The following is a 26,900-nucleotide window of genomic DNA, read 5'->3' as shown; positions in this document are numbered from 1 at the left end:
TACACGTGACTACAATTAAACATGAAAGTTGACGTCGTTTAAATGCCTATAACAACTAACGGATGCATTTAATATCGATAGAAAAAATTGTAAAGCTTTCTCTGGAGAACCTTCCACAAATACCACAGCAAAGTTTCAGCCTTCTATCACAATTAGTCGCAAAATAATAATAGTCAAAGTAATTTTTCTTCAAATATTTCAAACAACTAAAACGAGATCTAAGCCCTAAACCTGCACTTTCCCACATTTCTTCTCAATTCGACAAGTCGCGTTCCATCGAGCCAGGAGCCCGATAACGTTATCATTTACCCTTATCCACGATTTCAACGATGCACAGCGAACATCGTCCACATGTTTCGCACGGCGCGTTTTTCCCTTGATTTTTACCGAAACCCTCTTCCCAAACGCTTTGTAAATAGCTGGACGCTAAAATGGCCCATTTTCCTGGCTGCTGGCTTGGTTCGGGTTCTTCGGTATCATTTCGAGCAGCACCGATTCATCACAAACTGTCACTCTGTCGCGCGAGCCCGATGCATCCTAAATGCAACCGGACACTCTCTGTTGCTCCTTTTACTTACCGTTCTCTCGATGCCCCGTTAACGGTGATTGATGCATTTTTAATGGCAAGGGCTCATTCCTCATCGACTCCGCGAGAACACTTTACGAGCCGTGTTACAGTTTTCAGATTTACTCCGGGCACGTTACAACCGAGCGCGTCCGCTGGCGCCATAGGCTGGCCCTTCAATCTTGCTGTCTCCCCGAGTTACGGTACAGCGGGGTGGAAACGAGGCGCTGGGACGGATTTTTGCATTTTATTCGCGTGGCTGTTCTAAGAGTATTTAACAGGGAAATAAGTAGGTCGATTTATAAGTGTCAGGGATGCTGTGTAGTGTCTTTTAATGTAAATTGTTATAAAAGCATCGTTTATAATAGGGACTTGGTGTATAAAAAAAGAGCGAGCAAGGTTACCACTAAAGGGCCTTTATATTTGTCTAGACGAGGTCGATATTTTTGTAAGAAAAAAGTACATGTGCAAAGGGGTGGTAGATTGGCTTGGTAGTTTCAGTGTTGAGCCATCGACATTTCAATAGGACTGACCAATTTTTTGGGATGCTAGAAGTCTGTCATTAATTATCTACAAACCTCGAATTACTTGTTTTTACTGTTACATAATTTTCCTTGCCAACTCATACGATGTAATTGTTTCACAAAAAAAATACTCCTCACTAATTAAAAAGAAATAATGGCCACATTTCTCTGAAAGATTCCAACTGTCCAACAAACAAATATTGAACAAACTTCACACTTCAGACTACATACCATGCCCACTGAAAGCAAATTTGAATTGTTTAACCCATTCACTGTCAGGCAAATTAAGAGCGTTTTACCTTGGGCGCCAAGATTTAATACAAGTGTATAATCTTAGGTTATTATTTCGATATTATAAAGCGGTATTAAAATTGTTGTTTTCAAAAGGAAATTTACGATCTTCCTTTGCAACAATTCGTGGCTCAAAAGTTTAGAAACGTATTTATCCCTTGAGTAATTGCAATCAATTTGAACCATGAGAATGGATTCAGTCTAGACATTCTATCGATTTTATATAGAACCATTGTATAATCGCACTCCATGCAAGGATCGTTTATAACACTCCATCCCCTTCCAAATCACAATCGCATGCGAGACATCCCCCACCAACCGCCTACAAATTAAACAAAAAATGAACATCCCTCGACCCGTGCTGCCAAAAATCGTCACTTTTCGGTCCCGTTTAAAAAAATGTTCGACCCGAACGGAGCCCCCGTCAGCTCGGCGTGAAAACGCGCCTTTAAAGGTCCTGAAACGCACGTTCCCGCGACGGATTCTCGCGCGCAGGCATCTGGCCGCATTATTACCGACAGTAGCGCAATTATTTCGGCCCAACAATGTCCTTTGTTCGAGCGACGTGTTTGCGGGGTCGTGCATTTTCGGCGATCCATTGAGTTTCGTCGCCTGTCCCGGTCGTTCCCAACCCACGTCCCGTCGGGAACGCTCTGTTCCCGGTCTCTCTCACCCCCCTCACCCTCTCCGAGCCCCCCCGCTCCTTCCACCGATCCTCGGAGCTCCGGAGTTTAAGCAGGACGTCGTTGAGTACGGGCTGGGTCGATCCTCTTGGGGAACCCCAAAGCTTCGACGTCCCTCGGGGCTTCGGCGCACGATATAACGCAACGGGAAACTTAACAGGCATCGAGCTTACCAGGGAACCTTGTACGGCAACACACCCTTGCTCTCTTCCCCATTCGCCACGAGCAACCTCCCCCCGTTGGTGTACCAAGCCTGGAGATTCCCTTCTCGACGCGTCCCTTCTTCTTCTTCCAGCCAGTCTATGTATATATACGTCCGCCGTGTTTCTACCCCTTGAACTATAAGTCTCTGGTCGGACAGTCGGTCCCTCGTCGATACGCATCGGATGTTTCTGTTTTCGAGTTTCGAGACCTCCATTTCGGAAACACCCCTGAAAACATCTGCTCCAGGGCCGACGCCGAGGATTCGCGCGATGCGGTGCGATTCCATGGGGTTGTCGTTGTTTTTGGGGTTATTAGCGAGACGAGACCGGGAGAAAGCGACTTTGGATGTGGCGAAGACTAGGTGTGGGATCTAGACGATGAATTTGGAATTGTTACTGGATGGTTTGTCTATTTTTTTTTACTGGGGAAGGTCAGATAAAATTAATTTCGTTTAAATGGAAGAATCTTTATATACTTGTCCTGATGGTGTTGATATTTTTTTATGAACTCCGTGTGTTATAGACATGTGTGCATATATTTGACATACATATATTTGCTTGGAAGAGGTACGTTATTTTTCTGTCAAGACATGAGCAAGCAAACTTGAACGCCCAATTTCGATTATATGAGGGAACATTTTTATTTGCCTCGGTGAAATTAATATCTTTTTATGAAAGAACATGTGCAACTTCATATACTGTATTACACATTTCATAAATACACATGTTTCCTTGCAAGGCCAAGGTACTTCATCTCCAACCATAACCAAGCAAAATTACCACCCAGCCAACATCAACATCCTTCTATTATAATAAAAAACATTGATATATATATATATAATTGATACTATGTAAATATTCAAACCAAGCAAATTTACCACCCAGTCAACATCAACGTCCTTCTATTAAAAGACATGCAACTTCATACATTCTACATAAATATTCGAATCAAGCACACTTATCATTCAATCAACATCAAGATCCTTTTGTTTAAAGATATGACTTCGTGTATTCTATATAAATGTTCAAAACAAGTAAACTTACCACCCAGTCAAAATGAACATCCTTCTATTAAAAGACATGACTTCGTGTATTCTACATAAACATTCAAACCAAGTGAACTTACCACCCAGTCGAAATCCCTTCCATTTGTATGAAAGCACCCTCTTGTCCTTCCTGATGAGACCATTATTCTTCCCTGCAAAAATATACGTAACATCCCGAAGCACGCATAAACAACATCAAAGTTTGAACCCTCTGTCCCCAGCTACAAAATTCCTTGATTCCACCCCCCCTAATCGCGGCCGAAACGAAAGCGAGGGGTCAGGGCTTGTCGGGGGTTTTCGATGTCGAGGCGGTTTAATGACAACGGTAATGGAGAATAGAAATGAGGCACGCGAGAACGACCCGCGTGGGATTTCGAGCGAATGGATATGCCGGCATTTATGTTTCATGAAACGTCGGTCCATGCCAGCTCGAAGAGTAAACGTCCCTTTTGCCCTGCGTTAGTGTGCTCTATCTAATGCAGTTTCCAACAGGACCACACGCGAACACCTGAAATGGATGTACGTAGGATATAACGGGGGGAAGAATTTTTAATGTCTTCGTTATGCTTCGTTGATGGGAGCACCGCGTGCGAGCAGACACTTTGCGTTTAATTTCATCCTTTGATTCTTTTATTCCGGAACGTCGATTCGCGTTCTTTGGGAAAGTTTCTGCCGAGTCCTGGTTTTTAATAAAAGAACCTTCCTATTTATTTTACCGGGTGAAACTCTTTCCCGAGCAACGACATTCCCGACGGGACCGCTATCCGCAACTTCCATATTCAGGTTGAGGAAGAAGCCTGCTCGGCGTACGTGCTCGAAGGTCGTACAACTCGACCCCTTCTGCTTCCCTGGCTATCGCCTTTTCCGTTTCCAGGTTTCTCGGTGCATTTCTTGGAGTGTTTTGTACGAAGGGATGGACGACAGAAGGGTTGAGACGATACCGAGTGTTGAGTCAACGTTTTCACTCAACTGTCAACTGTTCATGTTTGACCGAGTATAAAGACATTTCTGAATTAGAGTGTTTTAGTAAGACTATCGCGTAGTTCAATTTGCCCTATATTTTTTAAACTTTTAACTCTTTATCTTAAAATACATGACTTTATCTTAACTTTTGCGAGATTAATTCTGAACCTTCTTGAGCGTACACTGAGATGATCCGCTGAAGGAAATGCCACGCACGGTCCACGGCTATCGTGGAATAAAAGGGGGTCCAGTTAATTGTCACGGAGATTATTCGGTTGGAGGGGCGAGAACGAGACAATGGACGAAGCAGCAGGGAAAAGAAAGAATAGGAAAGGGCATCCACGAGACGAGTCACGGCACTGCCACGGGGTCCGGCGCCGTGACGGAATTCATCGTCTCGAATAGCTCGTATGGAGTCTCTTCTTCTTCGTCTGTTTCTCGTTCAGGGATCTTTCTTCGTTCTTCCTTTCCGTGGACGAAGTGAGTTCATCCTTGCCTTGTCTGGTTTGGCTGGTTCAGTGATTCTTAACCATTGTGCCCCTTATCGAATTTTGTTACCCGAAATGCAATTTGTGTAGACATTCATTCTGTACCTTTATATTTAGAGATTCATAAATGTAAACAAATACTTGCTTGTTTACTCGTTACTAATTTCGCTACACTCGCGTACATATAATGAACAATTTCTCTGAAAACATCAAACATATATTAAATTTAGACGAATTCCTTGGATAAACACAGAGGGTACGAATATTTATGGGATTGACTATAGGTAACAAAATGACGAGTAAATATTACTCTGCGTTACCTTTTGTTACTTCTTTACACTTTATTAAAGACTTATATTTCAAATTTATTGTTATTTTTAACCATGTCGGTACCTTATTCATTGATACTTTATGGACTAATGACAAAAATAGGTAAAAAATTGGGTATTTGGAAGAGGAGTAAAAATTAGTCAATCTTTCTATTAAAAGGCTAAAAACAGTGACCTTTCCATTCCAGGGTTAAACTCCACCTACAAATGATCGACCACAAACCCACAGAATTAACTCCCGCCCACAATGTATCCCCCAAAGTAAAATATTTTTGCCCCCCTTAAACGAAACCCAAAATTCTCAAGCTTGTAACGTCCAGTATCCACGAACATTATCGATCCTACCCCAAGCAACAGCTCCAATTATCACTCGAACATCCCCCTTCACCCTCTCCAGATCCTCTAGCCGAAAAAGAGCCCTCGTTCGAACCGTGCTCGTTTAAAAAGGTTAAGAACCACTGGGTTAGTTAGACGACACGCCGGGTTCCTCTCTCACGGACCCCCCTAGAACGTACCCGGTTCTATTTGTCTCTGTCACCGGTAAATGGCCTTTGCCGTGCGGCACGACGACTCCTCGCAGTCTTTCTCCTACACGGGCGGTGTGCCTTCTCGCCTTTTCTCCGACTCCCTTTCGTGGCACGCCCGGGGAAGATGGGGCCTCGTCGTGACCGGAAAAATCGGCGAACATCGACACGAACCACGCCACTAGGACGGGCCCCGCGCTGCTATTTCTCATTGGTATCGGTCCTGTCTCGTTTGCTTCTCTTTCCTCGGCACGAGTCGTGTTGGTCCGCGGGCCTGATCGACGTCTTCCTCCTACGACACGCGGCTTTGCGGTAGGTCGCGTAAACACGGCTTACCGGGGTGCTCCTTTTCGCGATTACGAGAAGAACACGGGGGTAATTCTCGTTGGATCGCGGTTTTAACGCGTTTGGTCGCCACGTCGCCCATATATGGGCGATGGAGCTTTTTATCGTAGTAAACTTTACTATATAAAATATAGTATATAAAATATTCAGAATAATACAAAACTTGGGTTTGTACGAAAAAGGCTTTTTATTGTCCACCGAGGTGATCTCTAGCACTGCTCGCGACGGTCTGCCGTGCTGGTGGCCCAAAGCCGATGGTTCCGATCCGAGAAAATATCGGGCCGGAGTCATAAAAAGGGTGGCGTCCCTGCTCGCATTTGGGACCTCCGTTGAGTGACGATGCCCATGTTTTCGGCCTACGTCTTCGGCAGGCCTGGGAAAACTCGTCCTCTCTTTGCATTGTGCCCGAATGTTTACCACATTATCGAGCAATTCAAAAAAATTAATTCTGAAGTTATGCTATCGATGAAAATCAATCTGAATAGAATTTGTGAATCTGGTGAGGTTAGAAAAGCGAGTACCATGAGAAATACCGGATTACGCAGTTTCTAATTTTCTCGAAACAAAATTTTAACCAAGTTGAGCGTTTCGCGAGTGTTAGTTTGGCGATCAACGCGTTAATCTGGAACGATGTTGCACCGACAGTTTTGTTTAGCGAAACAAGTGATTCTCACGCAAGGAACGCATAGAGAAATCGTAGATTGACTAGGGGATCCAGGCATGGGCGCATCCAGCTGAAAATGGAAGGAAGGGGCAGTTTTCTGAATTTAATTTCTTTCGTGGGAGAGATGCAGAGGGGGATGCAATAGTACACAATAACAAAAGTAAGAACACCATTTATTTAAAAAAAAAAAAAAATTAATTTAGGAAGAAATTTGTTGATTATATTTTTTTCTCTGTTTTATTTTAAATTTCAAAAATTCATACAAGTAAAAGCAGAGAGATAGATAGGGTGCGGGTTTTTTTGCCTTCTAAGAGTGGGAGATTACTTTTTATAGGCAGGCTTATTATATAACGATTAAAACAATGTTGAAACACAAGAAACACTGCAACTCCAAAGAGATTGTACAGATAGAGTAGGCAAGAGAGTCGAAAAAGTATACAGCAAATACCAAAAGAGAAAAGATATCATTACTCCTACATTATCTGCATAATCGCTTTGCGCGACTATTAACTAGAGTACACCTCGAGAAACGAATTATTCGTGGAAAAAATATTTTGGTGTCTCTTTATGATGGATGAGCAACGCTAGAAAAATTCCGCGTCGAGACATTTACATCTGCTAGGAACGAAAACAAATTTTTTGGTGGAATCTCGTTTTTCTTTTTTTTTCTACGGGAATTTTGAGATTTAAAAAAAGGAAAACTGTAAAGGAGCTACCGACTGGCGATTTACTCCCGATAATGAAAGAAAATCAAAAGAAACCGGACGATCGGATGACCCCAGCCGCAACAGTTCCCGCAGCGTGTCTGTCGGGCCCTAACGACTCTTTAACGAGTTATACAATCGTTGAAAGTTTAAACAATCCCTCCGCCGTTGGGTCGACTTTTTAAAACGACCGATTTCCGGCCAGACTCGTCCCGCGACTCGAGAAGTCCGCGCCACGTCGAAACTTTCCTCTTTCGTCGGTTTGCCCGCCACGTCGTACCTTTCCACGAACTTAAACCGAAACTAAGTGTCCAGAGGATCCAACGTAAAGACACCGAATCCTCTGGAAACAGGCTGGACCTTCGTTACATCCTTTGTCCCGAGGAATTTCTGGACCGCTGTTATTCGACCGTCTCGCTGGTGGACAACTGTTAAACACGACGCTTTGAGACTCCTGCGTTAGGTTTAATATGTACACGACCCGCTAATGCATGTGTACCCCCCGAATTAGTATCCCTCGAATTAGTCCTTATCGTTTATTTGGCCCCCTCGACTTGCGAGTCCTGCGAGAAACGACGTTCAACGTTTAAAGATACAATCCAAACGTCTGTAAAGAGTGGGTTCTTTGGGATATAAACGAAGCAACTCGTACGATAATAATTAATTTTTTGTTTAAATAATCCATATCCTAAAGATTAAACAAATTTTTAGCTGTCTCTTTATGATGGATGAGCAACGCTAGAAAAATTCCGGGTCGAGACATTTACATCTGCTAGGAACGAAAACAAATTTTTTGGTGGAATCTCGTTTTTCCCTCCTTTGTACCGGAATTTCGGGAATCGAACGATCCACGCGGGTTGATTCGCGCGGACAACAAAGGGTTCCAGCCGCCGGGACTTTTGGACGTTCGAACTTGTACGTCTTCTAATCGTCTTATCGCCGACGGCACTCCAGGCGAGAGGCAACCGAAGACCCTGCTGTATATCTCTTTAAATTACTTGGCAACTTTTTCGCTCTCACCTCTCCGCCGCCATTTACTTAACGAGGAATCAGAGAGTTTCGCAGCGAGACGCCAGGAAGATTTAAAGGAACTTGCGCCGCTTCTTTCGGCCGTGCACCGTTACATCCTGCGTGTTGGCTTCTTCCTTCGGCGCTTTTTCCCCGCTGTTTGCTAGCTAAGCCCGATCCAAGTTAGTCGCGCGATCGCATTCGTTGCAGAAACGTTTCTCGCGGAGGCAGTTTGTCTTGCGGTGTCTCCTAACGTCGGAGGGAGAGTTCCAAACGGATACCGCGGGTTTTGAACGCGTTCTAGCCATCGTCGTGTACTCGGTGCCGCGTTGATATGCGATCACGTGTCGGTGTTTGCGGCTCGTTACGTTTTTATTCGACGTTCTGCCGCTTGATAAATTCGTTGCAAAGAACTGGATGGAAGAGTGATTGCGTATCTCCCCCGGGGGCGCCGAGTTCTCCGCGAAACGAGCGTGCGGGCACTCGCTAAAATGAGTTAAAAGACGCGGGAAAATTAATTCCGTTCGGGTGAAGTGTGTTTATTTATAGATGCATGCGGAAGGGATCCGATGTAATCGAGAAACGTACTGAACTTTTTTTTTGCGGGCGAGGGAAGCTTAATAAATGTTTAAGCGATGATGTAGGTCTTCGATGTGTGTAGTATGTTATTTATGGGTGTGCTTTTTTTTTTTTTTTTTGAAATGTTTTATATTAATCTTGGAGAGGATTGAGTTTTACGTGGGAAAGTTCGATGAACTTTTCCTCTATCTCTTTTAATATTGGAGAATTTTAATGAAATTCAGGTATCTTTAATATCGTATAACATAGTAACATATTTAAAACGTTCAATATATACATTCTGACTTTAATATTCAGAAATAGATAGAAAACATACCACAGGAATCTAATATATTTTTATCTAAAGTACACTTCTACATGTTGATTAAAAAGAATAATTTATTGACTACTTTTACACAAATACAAACAATCCCAATTAGCTCTGAACGTGCTCCACCATTTTCAACCTCGCATATCTCAACAAAACAAACTAATCAGGTGTACTGTTTTGTACCTGGCATTCTTCATTCCAACATAAAACCAGTTACAACGCGAGAATGGCGCGTCGTTAACGATTCACCGTTGATTTTCACAAAAGATTCCGCGAGTAAGTCGTTCGCAGCTTCGGGGGAGAAAATTGCAGTTTTTTCGTGGTTAAATTTATTTGTAGAGCCACGTTCGCATGAGATTGTCCGCTAATTTGTACGAGCGCAGGCCGTGCTCCGAAGTCCTCCAATTGTAACATCCTACAACGTTCCATCCACGTTTCCTAATTCGTCAGAAATGAAGAGACAGACGGTTCCACGATGCAGGAAAGAGCGCGGAATCGCTGCCTCTTTAATGCATCCTCTTTTGGTTCCTTCCCGTTATCCGCCCACGCTTCCGCCTTCCAATGGCGGATCTAGACTTATCGAGGGCCTGGAGATAATTGTCATGCTTCCAGGGGCCTCTGCCTTTTGTGAAACGTTTCGCCAAAGACGAACGTTGTTGTTGTTACGTAGATATATTTTTCTTCTGTCTTTGTATCACTTTTTGATATATAATTTTATTAGATTCAATTATTCTATGTAATTCTATTAATGTCAATTATTCTATATAATTATATAAATTCCAATACTCTGTGTAATTCTTTTAATTCCAATCGCATTATCTAATTCTATTAATTACAGACATTTTATAGAATTCTATTAATTCCAATCATTTTATGTAATTATATAAATTCCAATCACTCTATGTAATTCTGTTAATTCTAATCGTTCTATTGTATATAATTCTATTATTTCTCTGCACATAGAATGTTTAAAAGTGGGAAAAGTGGATCAAATGTAGAATGTCGATCAGGCAAGTCTGTTAGTAATTACAGAAACTTAAGAGCCACAAAAACCGGTTCATATGGCGAAGCTTGACCAGCGAAAGAAGAAATTCAAATTCAAAGTAAAATCATGAATTATTCACTTCGCGTGTAAAATGTTATTTTTCTATCCAACTTTTACACCGAATTAAAATCCATTTCCATCTTCAATGGCTTTACTTGGATGGTCTTATTATCTTCGACAGTTAATCTTATAATAAACGTTATTTCATTTCCGTCTCCTTCGACTCGACACCACCTACAAACGTCGTTAATTGAACAGCTAGCAATGAAGCCTGATTCGGTCCGTCTTTATTTTTACCAGCTTGCTTCGTTGAATTTCCCTTCAATGCCCTCGAATGGTAGTCGAATTAAAAGATCAACAATTAAGGAGCTCTTTGGGGGCTCATTCCGCGCCGGGGTCCGAGGCTCCGTTGCCTCCACGGTGGATTCGGCCCTGGCTGGCCAGGTTTACCAAACGACGCACATTCGTTACGGTGGAACTGCTCCTCGAAAAGGTAGTTACCCCTTAAGGTGCGGCCCGCGAGCCTTTAACGGGGCTCTTTCCTTCTCAGAGGCGCGGGCAAATGCGCTCGACAGAGTTTCGTAATTTACCCGTTCCGAGGAACTATTTAGATTCCACCCTGTCCACCGCCCGGCGGGGACTTTCATTTCTTTAAATCGAACCACGCTCGCGAGATCCCCTTAAAATTCCCGAGGTGTCCCCGCGAACGTTTTTCTCCGCAGCCGCCTCCTACGGATCCCCTTAACGAGGAATTGAAGGATCCCTCGATCCTGGCCCGGTTTCAACGTCGAATCCCGCCGCTGATCGACCTTGATTTCGCCAGAGATTCGACGAACTGGAAATATATTTCCTGCGATCGCTTCCGCGTTCAGGATTTGGCAAATCGGGTATCGCGCTTGTTAAAATGGTTCCGAGGAACGTTTATGCATAGATGGGGCTTCCATTTCTCGAGTATATTCAGGTTGCTATTTCTTGCTAATTTACGGGTCATTTTATTTGTTTAGATTATTTTTATAGGGAAGGCATTATTCGTGTCGTTCGTGCATCTATTTGCAAGAATTCGTAATACTGTGAAAGATTGCACTGGATGGTTTTGATTATAAAAACACTTTAATATATTACTGAAAAAGAAGATACAAAATGCACAGAGACTTTCAGAAGACTAAAAAATAAAAGACATACAATATCATAATGGCTGTTGTAGCATCGACATCGCCGCTAAATATTAATTGGGTGTAGATCCATGCAATTAATAAGCACTATATCAACATAATCCCTTTATTATAAACAATAGATCGTCCCTAAAAGTACCCTTACCTACTAGATACTATCTACACGTAGTTTTAAACATCCCCCGAGTCTCTGGACAGTGCCCCCCTCTCCCAAAGAACCCAATGTTAAAGAGCGTCCACGGACAGAGTCGCTCAAAGCCGCGTCGTTCAACGAGCGAAGTAAATAAAAGTAAAATCCCGCGTTTCCGTGGAAATGATGAAATACGGCCAGACGTAGGTAAGCGCTATCGAGTGCATCGCGCGGAAACCCCGCCGGTTTTCCATTAAAATAAATGTGCATATTAAAGCGCGAGTGCGCGCGCACACGCCCGTGCTTTGTAATTAAAATTAACGCACGGCCGTTTCTGCCTGTGGGGGTTTCGGTGTGCACGGTGTAGAAATTATACCGCCGTGTTCGGGATCGAGACTTGCGAGCCCGTTGCGTATCGTCTCTGAAGCGTCGAATCGCGGGGGCTCGTCCACTTCTCTTCTTCTTCTTTTTTTTTTCTTTCTTTCTTTCCCGCGGAACGATTAATCCCCGGGAAATTTTTTTCGCCCAGTCCCCGCGGCTGGTTCGCTCGTAAACACGCTAATTAAAGTGTCGTTTCACGGTTGTTTGATTTTCCCATCTCCAGCGGCGAGGAGCGACCGTCCTGGACCCCACGGCTCCGGTCAGCGTCCAGCACCGTCGCGACGTCTCGCTCGGCTCGCTAATACCACGGTGTAAACTGTCGAGCGATTAAGACGATCGTTAATTACGGTTTTAACCTACATAGGAGGGGGGAGGGCCGCGTGTGTCGTACCCGTGCACAATGGGAATACACGTTCGAGTGGCACGCGTGCGGCCATCAGATACCGAGCTGCTACCAGGCGTGCCGCGCGACCATCTTCTCTTTAGATATCTCGCGGGTACGCGTGTTGGCTCCGCTCTATCCTCCTGCACGCATACCCGATGCAACGTGCACCTCTTTCCCCTCTCCATCCCAGTGGCGGATACGGACGGAAGTAACGGTGGGCTGCTTTTACTTTTGCGAAGAAAGGAATGTGTGATATGGGACGAAGAGTGATCATGGTATCATGTTTTGGATTTTAATTTATTCCTTTGTAAAGTTTCTTTTTGGAATAATTTGGGGCATTTCCTTGAAGAATGTACGTGTTGGGAGGATTGCTACATTGGTACATAGGGGAAATATTTGAAAAAGTTGAGGGCGATTTATGGTGTGATTTTTTGGTTTAGTTTATTCATTTGTGAAGTTTGTTCTTGTTTTTTTTTTGTAATTAATTGGTGCATTTTCTTGAAGAATGTAAGTGTTGGAGGGATTGCTACATTGGTACATAGGGGAAATATTTGAAAAAGTTGAGGGCGATTTATGGTGTGATTTTTTGGTTTAGTTTATTCATTTGTGAAGTTTGTTCTTGTTTTTTTTTTTTTGTAATTAATTGGTGCATTTTCTTGAAGAATGTAAGTGTTGGAGGGATTGCTACATTGGTAGATGGGGGAAATATTTGAAAAGATTGATGAAACTTTAATCCTGATGGAGTCTATTCAAATAAAGTATATGTGCAATGTTGGGACTCTTTCCAATCTACAAACTTGCGTTTTGGAGAGAAGAAAGATTTTTTCGTAATTAATGGGAATATGAGAAACGAACTTGCTTCCCCCGGCACGAATGACTGACTCGCAAAGTTGTCATTACTATGTATGTTACAACATTTAGTGTCGTGGATAATATTACCTTATCATAAGAATCCTGTAAAAACGATTGATGAAGCTCTAATAAAAAATGAAACTAATACGTAGCAATTTATTAATGACGATCGAACAACTGAATTCTTATTCATTCTCACAGTTCAAAGATTTGTTCCACATTTATTTAATACTACTTTGAAATTCTGCACGAAAATTTCCGAACAATCCACGAAGAATGAAAATAGTTACGCCTTATTCAGTTCGTTTTATTACATTTCTCTATTCCGAATGTTTACCTCGAGAGACTCCCCATACCTGGCCAATAGTATTTCCAACGCGCCACTGTACGATTCCACTCGACCTGCACGCATGCTCGTTGCAACGTGCCGCGGCTTTCCTTCTACGCGGAATCTCGCGTTCACGGATGTACCTCCGATAGTTATCGATACCTTCCGCGATACTCTTCCTTCGTTCGCTTCGGGATCGTTGCGTGTTCCTTCGTGGATTCGCTTAAAAGGTCGTGTGTTCTCCTTATCTTCTACCTAGAGAGCAAAACGCGATGCGGTGATGTAATTCTGATCGACTGAAGTATTAAGCGTAGGAATTCGTACGATTTTCATGGCACGCATTCTTGGATTCTTGCAGATTTCATTAACACGTGTTTATTTCATTTTTGAGTCAATTGGAGAATACACAAGTTGTAGAGGTTCCTTTCATGATAACGATTAGAATATTTTCAAAGGGCAAAGGGGGAGGCTTAAGATAGACTTTCTAGGATGTTCCAAATATTATTGCGCGTTTGTAGGTACTCGATATTGAACAAAACCACAGTGTAATTTATTGATAATATTTAATGAAGCTACATCATACTTATCGTCAGAAAATTTCGTATTCAAGAAACATTTTTAACGCGATGTCCACGTGTAGTCCTGGAATCATAAATCATCTGCAATTTATAGTCTTTCATGGACAATTACATCTGATTGCTCATGATTACTAGTCACTGTAATTTATCGACTACATCTTGTCCACCGCTACGTATTACAGTCGAACCTCCTACAGAATTCTAAAAATAAAAACAGTTTAAATCTGTTTCTTAGAAATATTAAGATTCGGTGGTACAATGGAAGCAACCTTCCCCTAGATCTCACATCGAACCACCAAAACCTTCATAAAATAACAATTTAAGAACTTCTCGCGAACAGATGCTCCCGTTCGAGACTATTTTCATTCGCTACCTATTACTCGAATAAAATCGTACCCACTCCGCTATAAACCAAAATTGACGCAGGGTTGAAGGGTGCTTCGACGTGCCCTTCGGATGAGAATCGTGGAAGGGAAGTTTTTGTCGCGATGGAACGTCGCGATAAGAAACGAGAAACACCTTTTCTTCGGGTCTCCGCATTCAGCGTCTCCCCTCCTCTCTTCTGATATTTTTTTTTTATCTCACGTATTTCTGGTAGTCCCGTGCAAAGTCGGCCATTTCATTTCGTTAAAAGGAGCGTGCGTTGGGGTACGATTCAAAGGCACCTGGTTTCTGTAGTCGATAAATTGTCAGGGACGTCCCCTTCTCTCGTCCTTCTCTCTCTCTTCGCTCGACGTTCTCACTTCCATGGGTTTTCATCCCGTACATTGACTTCTACGAAGTCCTACACGAATCGTCGAACGACGAGACCTTTATCATCGCGTCCAAGTAATTATCGCGGATAATGTCTCCTCTGGCACGCGGAGACTCCTCTTCCACGATGCTTCCGCTACAGGATCGATTCTTTCCTTTCTAATTGGCGCACTCGTCTATTCTCTCATCCCGGATCGCGATTCGATTCGTTCCGTCGAACGGTTTTGGTTATCTTTGCCGAGGATTTTTCACCAGGTGCACAGAATGCATTTTCTTGATGAATTTTTCTTTAATATTTCGAGGCTGTTACGCAAATATATTTAAAAGCAGCTACTCCGAATTTATTTTCTATGAATATGAACCATTAACTCTTTACTCTCGTATTTCATATTTTTAGGTATTAAAAGAATGATGTCAGAATTTTTTTGAGGACTTCTACTCTAGTTGTATATTGCCTAGTTGCACTACGTTTCATTTGAAGAGTTTTACGATGTTGTATTTTAACACATTGTTGACCGACAATTTTACGGAGAAGCGACTTCGTGTCCCCGTGAAGTTAAAACAATCTAAATGAACTCGAATAAATTTTATTTATATTTTACCAACATAATGAATTGAATTGGAATATTTTACATACATATCTCTTACATAATCATACAATTTTGTTATATCGCCGTGGGTTTCATAAATTGAAATATATAATGCAAGTGCAAACGCGAGTTTACTCGTGACCGGTCACATCCGTGTTAAATGTCTCTGTTGTAAATTTCACCTTCCCCATTTTATTTTCGTTTTTCATCATTTTTGGGAAACATTAGCTCAGACTGTAACAGTTATAAATGAGAATAACTCTATAACCCTACTACCACCTATAGATTCATCCCTAAAAAAATGAAATGACCCCCTACAGCAGGGTCGCTAACGCTAAAATAGCACCACGATCCACCCCTTTCGCAATAATTTCGTGACCACAGGGCGCAGTAGTTCGCCGTTGGGGTAAACGGAATAGCACGAATCCCGCCAGGCCCTCTCCGACAACCACTAACCTGTGATTGCTTTTGTGCAGGTCTGGGCGAGGCTCGAGGAAGACGCCTCCGCGAGGATCCCCGGGCGCAGCGAAGGAGGCGGAAGACCGCGACAGAGATCGTGTCCTGTAGCGTAGGAAGTAGAGTAGTAAGATGCCAGTCTTCCCGAGTAACGAGGCGCCAAAGAGGATGGGATCGATGCTGTCGCATCAACGGCAACTTCGTCTACTCCTTTCGATCCTGGTGCTGCTGTCCCCAAGGCTGCCGGTTCGCTCGAATCCCGCCGACATCGTCGAGAGGTTCCACGATCCCGAGGTGAAGCGAATGAACCATCTCGTGGTGGACAAGAACACGGGTCGCATCTACGTGGGCGCGGTGAACCGGCTGTATCAGCTCTCGCCTGATCTCAGTCTGGTGGTCAAGGTGGTGACGGGACCCAAAGGCGACTCGCCTGCCTGCTCGATGATCGACTGTCCGCGGGAGACGCCAACCCGACCCGTCGACAACGTGAACATGGCCCTGGTGATCGACTACACGACCACCAGGTTGATCTCGTGCGGCACCCTGTCGCAGGGCACCTGCAGGGTACGAAACCTCCACAACATCTCCGACGTCGTTCAAGAGGTAAAGGAAGCCGTGGTGGCGAACAACGCGAGCATGTCGACGGTAGCGTTCATCGCTCCGGGACCACCGAATCCGCCTGTCACCCAAGTGATGTACGTGGGTGTCACCTACACCGGGAACTCGCCGTACAGGTCCGAGGTGCCAGCGGTGAGCTCCAGGTCCCTGGACAAGGACAAGATGCTGAACATCGCCGAAACAGCGGTTACCACCGGGACCAGGATGTACGTGAACTCGTTGTCGCGCGATAGATATCTCATCAACTACATATACGGGTTCAGCAGCGGTGGATTCAGTTACTTCATGACCACACAGATGAAGAACACGAACACGCCTTTCTACGTGTCGAAGCTGGTGCGTATCTGCCACGACGACGAGCATTACTACTCGTACACGGAGATACCGATTAACTGTACCAGCAACGAGGTCCACTACAATCTCGTTCAGGCAGCGTACGTCGGCAAGGCTGGCTCGGTGCTGGCAGGAGATTTAGGCATCACCGCCCAGGACGACGTGTTGTTCGCGGTGTTCGCCGAGAGCAACGGGACGAGCAGCAACGTCCCCAAGCCGCATTCCGCCCTTTGCGTGTACTCGTTGAAGGCGATCAGGAGGAAGTTCATGACCAATATACAGAAGTGCTTCAGCGGCGAGGGACACCGAGGCGTGGAGTACATGTCGCCCAGCCACCCCTGCATCTCAACGGTAAGCGATTTTAGGCGTTATATCTTTCTTCGTTCATAATTCTTCCGTTCACTACACAAATAAATCAACTCCAATTTTTGACAAATTTTATATTTACGTGTTCAAGCACTTGGTATAGTCACAACTTGGTATATTTACAATAACTTTTCTGAACAGCAAAGAGTAACTCCGTTAAACGACAAAATTTTGTTGGCCATCGAATAATAAATAATTTATTTGAGAGGCCATTTTGATCGCATTTCGCAACTTTTTCTTTTATGGAGTTAATCGATTCGTGCAATGAATGGGTCACATTTGAGTCTCTGTGACTTGAATTGTGATCAGCTTTGGGGAGGAAATTGTTGGACGAGGCCATTTAGACTTAAATGGTGAAGCCACATTGGACGAGTGAAAATCGTTGCTCTGTTCACGAATCTTTTATTCTTGGTAAATTGAATTAATCGAAACGAAATCGACGATTCGTCAGCGGCCATAGTTCGTTTCAGAGAACCCTGGCTTCGATTTGCTGGGTACATACCACGAGTTTAGGGAGCAAATTCGATGATAAAAGACTCTTTCAAGTGGCCAGGTCGAATATGTACGAATTGGCGAGGTCTCTTCCACGGGGTAACTGGATTTTCTTCTTTAGACGAAGCGTCGTAGAGTCGGCCGATAACGGTCCTCCGTTTCGACCATCGGTGTCGATTTGCATTCAGGAACGTACGGTTGCCAGCGTCGGGTAATCGGTAAACCGCCATCGAGTTTCTTATCGCGTGACAGCGGCGCGCAACGGGGTTTAAAGAACCCCTAGGAAAGAAACACGAGAACGGGGCGCATGCTTTCTTGCTCGATTTTACACGTTCACCCACGTGATCGGTTCATGAACCGTGGTTGCTACACAACGCGCGCCTGAATGATCGTTTCCCATTTGCATACGGCTGAATATAAAGCAAACTTTGGGTTGGAAGTGGTGCATGCGAGCTCCGACGTTGGTACCTCGTACGTACGCGTCTTGTTATGCGGTGAATTGAACGTTCGTTTGCGAGTGGCGATTACAAGTTTGAATTATGATTCACGGCCGCGCGGGTGACGTAGAGGGTGTTGTTAAGTGGCCGGTTACAACACGGTATGAGCCGTGATTACGCGCGGAAAAATAAATTGGGACTAATAAGATACTTTCGCGTGTGGGACGTAATTCTTTTAAACGATTGTGCCGCGTAGCCGGGAATTCTTGGTGATTTGTGAACTGGGGGGGGCTGTTTGTACTGTTTGCAGGGGACGTTCTATTTGTAAATGCCGTGTGATTTATATTTTCAAGTGGTTAACGATTTTTAATGAAATTAGTTGCTTTCCTTGGTAGGACTTTATCCAGATGCGTTTGCTTTATAATTCATTAATAATATAAGTATAGGCATTCCTAGAGACTACTGGCAACCTTAATGGAGTTGTATGTTAAGCAAGAATTAAATGAATATATACAGAACGAACAAATGTAAGACAGGTGTTACACTCAAGTTACGCGACTTTGCATTCTCACGAATAAAACTCCTCCACTCGCTTCACCTCACTTTTTGAAATTCGAGAATGGATTAGCTTTGTTGTTGGTATGTTCGTGATTGAGTGTACAATGTACATACGTACAAGAAGGCAGCACTCGAAATCGATAATTCGCTGAATGGTTGCCAGATAGGAAGGCCTCTTACACAGGAGGCCACGATTCGTCCTCGTGGCCCATTACGACGTAAATCAATTGGCTGCATCTCCGAGAGGCTGTGCCACTTGTATTTACGTAACAGGTGGTGGTATCGAAAACCTCAGAAGATGATACAGCAGAGGTGGCGGGATCATGGAAAAAGCTTCGCGTGTTTCTTTCGCGCGCGCGATCATCGGTTAATCTAGACTAGACGATCTCGATAACGCGTTCTGGAAAGAGGCTTTTTTCCTCTTTGGGGCACTGCCAAATATGGACAAAATTTCATTCGACTGACAAATGGAACTCGTTTGTATGACTGACAAATGTACTCGTTTAAACGCCAATATTTGTAGTAAAAATCAAAACAAATAGCCAAATTAATCTTTGCTCTGTATGAATATTTTATAATTTTGGTACGAAGAAAGTATTTTTTGTAGTTCTTAAAACGGGTACAATTTTATTCTTCATTGTTTGTTCAATTCACAATTTTTGGGCCCTCCTTGAGGTAAACCCGTGTACGAAGTGAGAATAATAATTACAACCCAATCAAGAATTTTCTACTAGAGGTTTTAGAATTTTGATTTTTAATCAAACACAAATGGTGTGGAAAATTTAATCAAACGTTAAAAGTTAAAGTGCAGATTATGACATTCTCAAGAATGTCTGCTTGGCTCTTCGATTAAAATTTGTATTCCACGAATAACGTATACAAAATTGCTTATCTTTCATTTATCACTTGAAGTGTTTATCTGCATAAGATTTTTTTTTCATGAAGCTACTAAATCAACGAGGGTCGAGTCAACTAGAACTGATAGCACACTTCTGAGAATTGAAATTCTTTGCTATCTACGTACAAATTGAATTTCTCGATCTTTATGAAAGATTTTACCTTGAACCTAAAGAGCTGAAATTTTGCACAGAGGTTTCCTTTACGATGTATATAAAGAATAAGAAAGGATATTTCGAAATTCAACACCGAAGGGTTGTAAAAAGGCGTTACGTAAAAGGGATGCAGCTAGTTGCATATAAAATTCCAGTTGTCCATACTTGAGAATTTCGAAACATCAAATTTCTCCAAGAAAATCGGTCGGACGTACGTACCGAGTATTAAATTTAAGGCAGCCTTCAGAACTTAAAAACGTTCTAAAATTAACCTGTAGTGGTCTGGGTTAAGTGGAGTCAGTGCTCTCATTCTTTTCGGAGCGTATACATTTTTCAGTCGCTGGAGAATTCAGGCGGTATCTCCACTTTCCCACATTTTTGCGTCCATTGATACTCGTACGCGGAGCGTAGTAAAACCACGGTACGTAGCAAAGTGTTAACCAGCTAATGGTGGTCGCAAAAACAAATAGGAAATTCCATGTTCTTTGCGCCGTGACACATGTCGTAGAGTGACGAGTGTGTTTAGCCCGCAGACCGTGTAATTCCTCGTATCATAAATGCCTGCGTGTATTAAACATGTATACAGAGCTCGCGGAACTTTTTGCATCTCGGTCTGCAAGGTGTTCGAGCGCTCCGTTGTTGCGTCACGCGGGTCTCGCACAATCGTTTCATTCAGCCGTCTAACCCAGACCCGAAGAGCTGGTAACGTTGGCGCAGAACTTTCTCTATCAATTTAGAACGCGTGTATTGAATTTCGTCGATTTTGATACTCGAAATTTCTAAGTGAACATTGTGAATTGCAACGGAAGCAATCGAGTAATTAAATTCAACTTTCACTAACTGCTGATATCCTTAGCCCTCAGAAATTATGTTTGGATTCCGAATAATATCAGTGGATGGTGATAATGGAATTTTAATTAGAAGGATAATTTTGTAAAGCGTATTCACCTTGGGCGTGAGAAATTGCTACGTAGTCGTTGCACACGGATTGCACGTAGACATGCTAATGCTTCAAAGCCACAATTTATACATATTGATAATAGGATCGAATTAGAGATAAAGAATGCAGGGTTACGTGACTTTGGAGTCACGCGAGGTTGTAGATAGCTAAGAGGGTCACTGTGAGCTGGCACGGTTCTATGCATTGTCGGTCTGATTAACGGAGCAGATGTGACTAATCGCGGAGGTGCATTCATAGGAAACTTCCTGACTAACTCGGGGTAAAGGACCTTGCTGTTTACAACTTCATTATAGACATTTCCAGAATTTTTTGGTTAATCATTTCTGAGGTATAAATCAAACCAGAGGCAAACATACATACACGTGTCTATACACGGAGAATTTTTATTAAAATTAGCATGCCATTTTCAATAATATTCTGATAATTCTCGAGTCATGCTACACGAAATCAGATACATTTGTACACAAACAGAATTTTTATTCAAAAACTGACACCAATGTACCACATATTAAAATTGCCATGCTGTTTATAATAATTTTCTTGTAATTCTCGAGTCATGCTACATCAAACCATAGTCCAACACACGCGCGCGCACGCATCCATGCACACCAAATTTTGCCACCAGTCTTTCCAAGTCTTTCCATTCTTGGACTCAGGGCACTCGTCAATGTTTGACCGAAGCAACACATCCCCTCGTCGTCAACGGGAGTAACCTAGACCTCGTTAAACCGCTTTGCATCTCCACTGCGTAAAGTGTCAGTCAATCACGTCACGCACGCTACGCACAATCGTTTCATTCGGGTGTTTAGCCAGCAATCTTTCGAAACTCGTTGCTTGCCAGCGTCGCGTGACATTCGACGACTCGTCCGCTCGGAAAAATGCTTCGGCTCTAAAATAAACTCGCGGTCGCGTCGCGTCGGGTCGATCATGCTTCCAAGCGACGAGTGTGAGGCACGCAGGTGGTTTCGCGTCGTGGGGCGTAATGTCAAAGGTACCCAGGAGTGACTCATAATAAAACGTTTGCTCGGATTATCATCGCGAACGTCGCGGCCTGGAGGGGTGGAGGAAGTTCGCACTCCATTGAGCGCGGCGGAGGCCGCTGGCATTTTCAGTTCTCTCATCGGCTGTGGGACGAGAACGAGGTGGAGCAGCGTTTCTCAAATTTAACCTTCCCACGCGCACCTTTCGCGAACGAACATTTTTGCCGAACCTCCATCAATCGAATTTTTAGCAGAGAGGGTATTTGAAGAGTTTCTGTCTTTAAAGAAGTGTATGGTTTGATGGTTCGGTGACGAAGCTTTTTCGTACATAGACACTTGTTGAATGAGGTGTGCATTTCAAATTTTATCCCACTTATCGTCCGTTACATTATTTATTAAAATCTAGTATATTTAAAAAAAAAAAAAAACACCAATTCATTCAACAATTGATTTAACATGTGTCGATCGCCACGTCACTTTTCACCGAAGCGATTAATTCTGGAAGTTGTTAAATGTCAAAGAAAATGAATTTGAATGAAATATTTGAATTTCGATGAAGTTGCAAACACAAATGCCACAATAAGTAAGTATTAAAAAGTAATCGTAACAAAAATTAAAGCCAATGAAATTTCCTACGTGAAACATTCGTATGTTTTCTTCGTACCATCAGTAGTTCCCAAGCAGTATCCCATACAAACCCGTGCCAACGTTTCTGGGATCCGTTAGGTGTCTCTTCGAGTTTAAGCCTGAGTTTGAGAAACGCTGATAGTGAAGAGGTAGAGAACGGTTTGCGGAAAGCAACGAAATGATATTCAGGACGGTGGCGCATACCGAGCGAGATTTATTCAAATTTTCGTGACTAGACGGGTCGTTGGACCGATCCTCTCCTCCTTTCTCTCTCTTTCTTCGCTACGTTCCGTTTTCTCTCGCTCGTCTCTGTCTCTCTGTTTCATTCGCCGGTCCCAGAGTCTCTTGTTTTTTTAACCTTACCTTTTTTTCTTCTCCCTCGAACCCGGTGAGAAAGTATGCGGGAAACACAAAGGATCTCTTCACGTGCGGAGGGCGAGAAAAAGGCAGAACCTGCCACGGAAAAGCTGGAGAGGAGTCGGTTGGCGCAGATAAGGACGCCCATAAAGGAGATAAAGATTGTTTGTTTGGTCCAGCCGACGACGGGGGCCGCCGTGGGACAGGGTTCGCTTTTTACTCTTGTTTCCCTTCGTTACGTTCATTTCGGTCAGCTCGTGGATGAACTTCTTCCATTTTCTCTTGTACTCTTTTCTACTCGGTGCATTGTTTTCCCCACGTACGTTTCGCCAGGAACGTTTCCCTCGGCCCTCCTCGGAATAATAATAGAGAGAGTCTCGTGACCGCGGAAGATAAGGAAAAATGTTAAGCACGAACAAGCATTATTATGAACCTCTCGACCTCTCATTTCGGAGCCATTTTCGACAAATTTACGAATCCAACTGTTAAACTTGCAGAATTAATTTTGTGGAGGTCATGGCGATCGTTTCTGAAGCAAAATAGCGTATTGGAATTTGAGAAACATTTGTATGGTTATTTAAAAAATTGCGAAGCATTTATTGCAGCTGATTTCTTCATGCATATTGGAACGATATTGGAGTATTATATTTCGAGTATTGGAGTATTGCATATTTAACTTTGTTATACGATAGATGTGAGAATTAGGAGGAAATTCACTTGTGAATTATAATTAATTGAAATGATTTTGAAATCTACCCAACAGGTTTTGTAAATTCCGTTACAGTTTAGATTTTTCGTTACATTTCTTCCTTTTAATATTCTCTGTGCAGTAATTTTTATAGTATCTTACTCAGGCGATGATGAAAATTGACATTAACATTGGTACTGTTAGAATGGATATCAGGATTTGGCAGATGCTTGGTTTAATTAAAAGATTAACACAGATTAATTATGTTTTCGTGTACAGTAAGTTGACAATGTATAAGCGCGGTAAATTCAAATTAGTGAACGTTTACTTCAACAGGTACAATTTCGAACCAATGATTGCAATGAGTTGTAAGATTCCTGATTCGTTCAAATTGATAAGAATTCTCTGCTACATCATACAAGGTGATAATTTATTATTCAAATAAAGTTCTGCCCACCTCAGCAACCATTAACAAACTATTAGCCACGGCATAAAACATGCACTTACTCGATAAAATGAACGTCGCCAACGAATTACCTCTACGTTCCATTTTATTCGTCAATTTACTTGTTCGAATAAAATTTTCTTCATCATCTGTACCGTTCCCGTTTCTTTCATTGAACCCGTCCGTTTTCCGCTTTTTCTCTCCATCTGTCCACGACAAATGATATTTATCTCTTCCCGGAATTTCAATATCAGCTTCTTGCGTACCTTTTCATCAGTGCTACCCACACTAAACTTCTTGGAACCGCCGTGTGCTCCCTGAACACAAGGCGACATGATTTACGACCGGTGAATCGAGAGTGGTCGTACGTTGCGCGTGCAAAGCGCGGCCATAATCTACTGTTCCCATTCTCTTCGAATCAGTCACGCATATTAACACGCCGGCTACTCCGCCACTGACCGCAGCTTCCCGTACGGGGAAAGAAACGACACCCTAATGATAATTAATGAAAGAAAAACCGTCGCGGACGATGCGTCGGTTGAACGAACGCGAAGATTGTTTCCCGCGTGTTTCCAAGGCTGGGAATCTCGCCGCGCGTCTAAGCGTTACGCGAGACGACCGATTCGTTCTGATTAGAAACGAACGAGTCCAGGTAAAACGAGAGTCGTCCGACTTGGGAAAACCGACTTTCTCTAGATTAGGCGAACCGCGATCGATGTCATCTCCGACGGCCTAGATTCGTGGGAAGGTCGACAGTCACTGCAGCGTTGCGATCATTTTTCAATTATTTTGCTAGGTGTGAGTTTAAATGGCAACCTAGATTTTGTTGGTATTGTGCATTTTTAAGATATGTAATTTTAAATAAGACTATATGATTCTAAACGGTTCATGTAGTTTCAAAATGCACCGTGTAGTCTTAAATGGCACCATGTATTTTTAATTGCAACCATGTATCTTCAAAATGCACCGTGTAGTTTTCCAAATCGAGCCTTTCTGTTCCAGATATGTAGGTAAATAATTTCTATCGTGTTTATTTGAACGAATCGAATATTTGGTTTAGGTTTGATTGGATTTTTGTATTGTTGCTTGTAATTCATTGATGGATCTATTTATTTGGAACTGTGAGGTATCGACTAGACATTTTGTGGGCTGGTTTTTCATCGTATCTTTATCGTCGCAGTTTTTTTTTGCCGAGCGATTAAGTTGGATCACGAAATTGTTCGACGTTGTCAGTCTTAATTGAGCAAATTGACAGGCCACCTTTTTAAGGTCGCTTGATACGCTTTTTTACGGCTGACCGGGGATCAATGGGGTGCGGTGATCGAAAAAAAAACCCACTGGTCCGAGCTGGGATCCCATCTAATCCGTCATTCGAGGAAAATTCAGCAGACCTGCACAAAAATCACATTTTCTTGGTCTTGACAAATTTCTGGTTAAATAATCTAATATTTTCCAATTTAACGAGTCTCCAATTTTGACCTTCGTGAACCTTCTTATTTGTTAATTTTCTAATTCTATTATTCAAAACCTAGAAAACCAGATCCTTTCCTTCGTGAAAAATTGTGTGCTTTATAGTATAAACAATTCTCAAGTTTCTTCGCAATTTTATAAAATAATTCCTGTATAATCATATAAACAACAGCGATCAAACTTGATCTACCTCTATCTTTCCATACAAAGGACTGATTACACCAGACTAATTAGATTCCCATTTTTGAAAATTCTCAAATCAGTGATGAAGCGATCTATCGAGAATGCCGCGCGTATTCATCATCGCACTGTTCCGTCTTAACTGACTTCAAAAAGGAGGAGGTTACTCAATTCGTCATGTATATATGTACTTTTTTTTTTATCTTATCAAAGTTTCTTTGTGCAAAGTTGATCATTTCCTCTACGCATTGCTCGCGATACGTGAGATATCAGCCGTGAAATTCTTATTGCGATCGGTGTATCATGAGTAATACATCACGGAACTTTATTCCGTGGTGCGTCATTTATAATACATGAGATCAGAATTGACTTGTGTCTGGATGTAATATGCACTGCCGGCGATCGATCCGTACATCTTAATTTCTGTCGTTTCTGGCGCTTTGTTTCGTTCTCTAGTTCTTCCAATTGCTTTCAACGACTGCCACTTATTTGTGAAAAATGTTCGCATGCGTTTATGGTGGAGAGTCATTGGACTTGAGAGAGAAAGTGTACGTTGCATAGAAGGAGAATCTAAAAATGTGGTCGATTTAAATTAACAATAATATTATATCCATGCACTCTAAATACTATTTCTTTATATTTTCATATTAATATTTGCTGAAGAGATTCTCTATTACGTCGAGATCCGTCATAGATCTCATTGGACACTCGACCTAGAATCAAATCGGGTGGTCGTCTAAGTGTCATTAAATCATTTACGAGCCTATGTTTATAGGGCAATTGTGCTCTACTTTTAGTAGCAGAATATTCTGGTACAGTTTGCACGGAAACAAATTGGACATTGAGTTTGTCGAAGGTCTCATAACTGATTTTATAGTAACTTCGATAAGGTGATTCATGTAGATTTATCAGGTATAAGACTTCCAACAAGTAGCTCACGTGAAGATGATAAGATTTATACAGGAGTACTCTATTAGGTGTACAAATTAATTCTCTATCTTTCTGAGGTAAACTTAGCATTCGCTTACAAAGAAAAATCGTACAATTTTTAATTTTTACTCGGTCACATATTTCAAGAGAGCAGATATAGTTATGCAATCAAATATCGAAGCAACCTGTGTGTTTCGTTACTGCGAAGGCTGATACTGTGACATAACAAAGTAGCCAGTAAATATTTCTATTTAGAGTCATAAATAATGATGTAAATGTAGATACAAAGAATTAATATCTGCGCCTAATCTATGTACTCTGAGAGGTCGACTGGTTTGGAAGATGTTCTCAGGAACTGGAGAACCCTAAGCCCACCCAACCGACGAATCCCTCGGACAGAAACGCCGCTTTAACGAAAACACAAACGTTACTCGGCAAATACCTATCGTAAAGGAGACGAGTGCACTCGGCCAGTTCGATGGAAGCATGGAAGCACGCGGTGGCAAAAGG

At 42.6% G+C, this 26,900-nt stretch overlaps 1 protein-coding gene across 3 annotated transcripts in view; it reads left to right on the top strand.

Moving 5' to 3' along the window:
* LOC128874031 (plexin-A4) overlaps nucleotides 1-26,900 on the top strand; it is a 420,285-nt gene that overhangs the window by 104,699 nt on the left and 288,686 nt on the right. For all 3 annotated transcript variants that reach the window (XM_054118278.1, XM_054118269.1, XM_054118287.1), the window contains one exon: nucleotides 15,917-17,198. In XM_054118278.1, coding sequence (XP_053974253.1) covers nucleotides 16,029-17,198 — 1,170 coding nt within the window. In that variant the 5' untranslated portion in view covers nucleotides 15,917-16,028. The remainder of the gene's footprint in view (nucleotides 1-15,916; nucleotides 17,199-26,900) is intronic.

This window comes from Hylaeus volcanicus, chromosome 1 (assembly GCF_026283585.1).
Source record: "Hylaeus volcanicus isolate JK05 chromosome 1, UHH_iyHylVolc1.0_haploid, whole genome shotgun sequence".
NCBI lineage: Eukaryota > Metazoa > Arthropoda > Insecta > Hymenoptera > Colletidae > Hylaeus > Hylaeus volcanicus.
The sequence above is the reverse complement of the archived record's forward strand: the minus strand, read 5'-3'. Positions and strand labels throughout refer to the sequence as shown.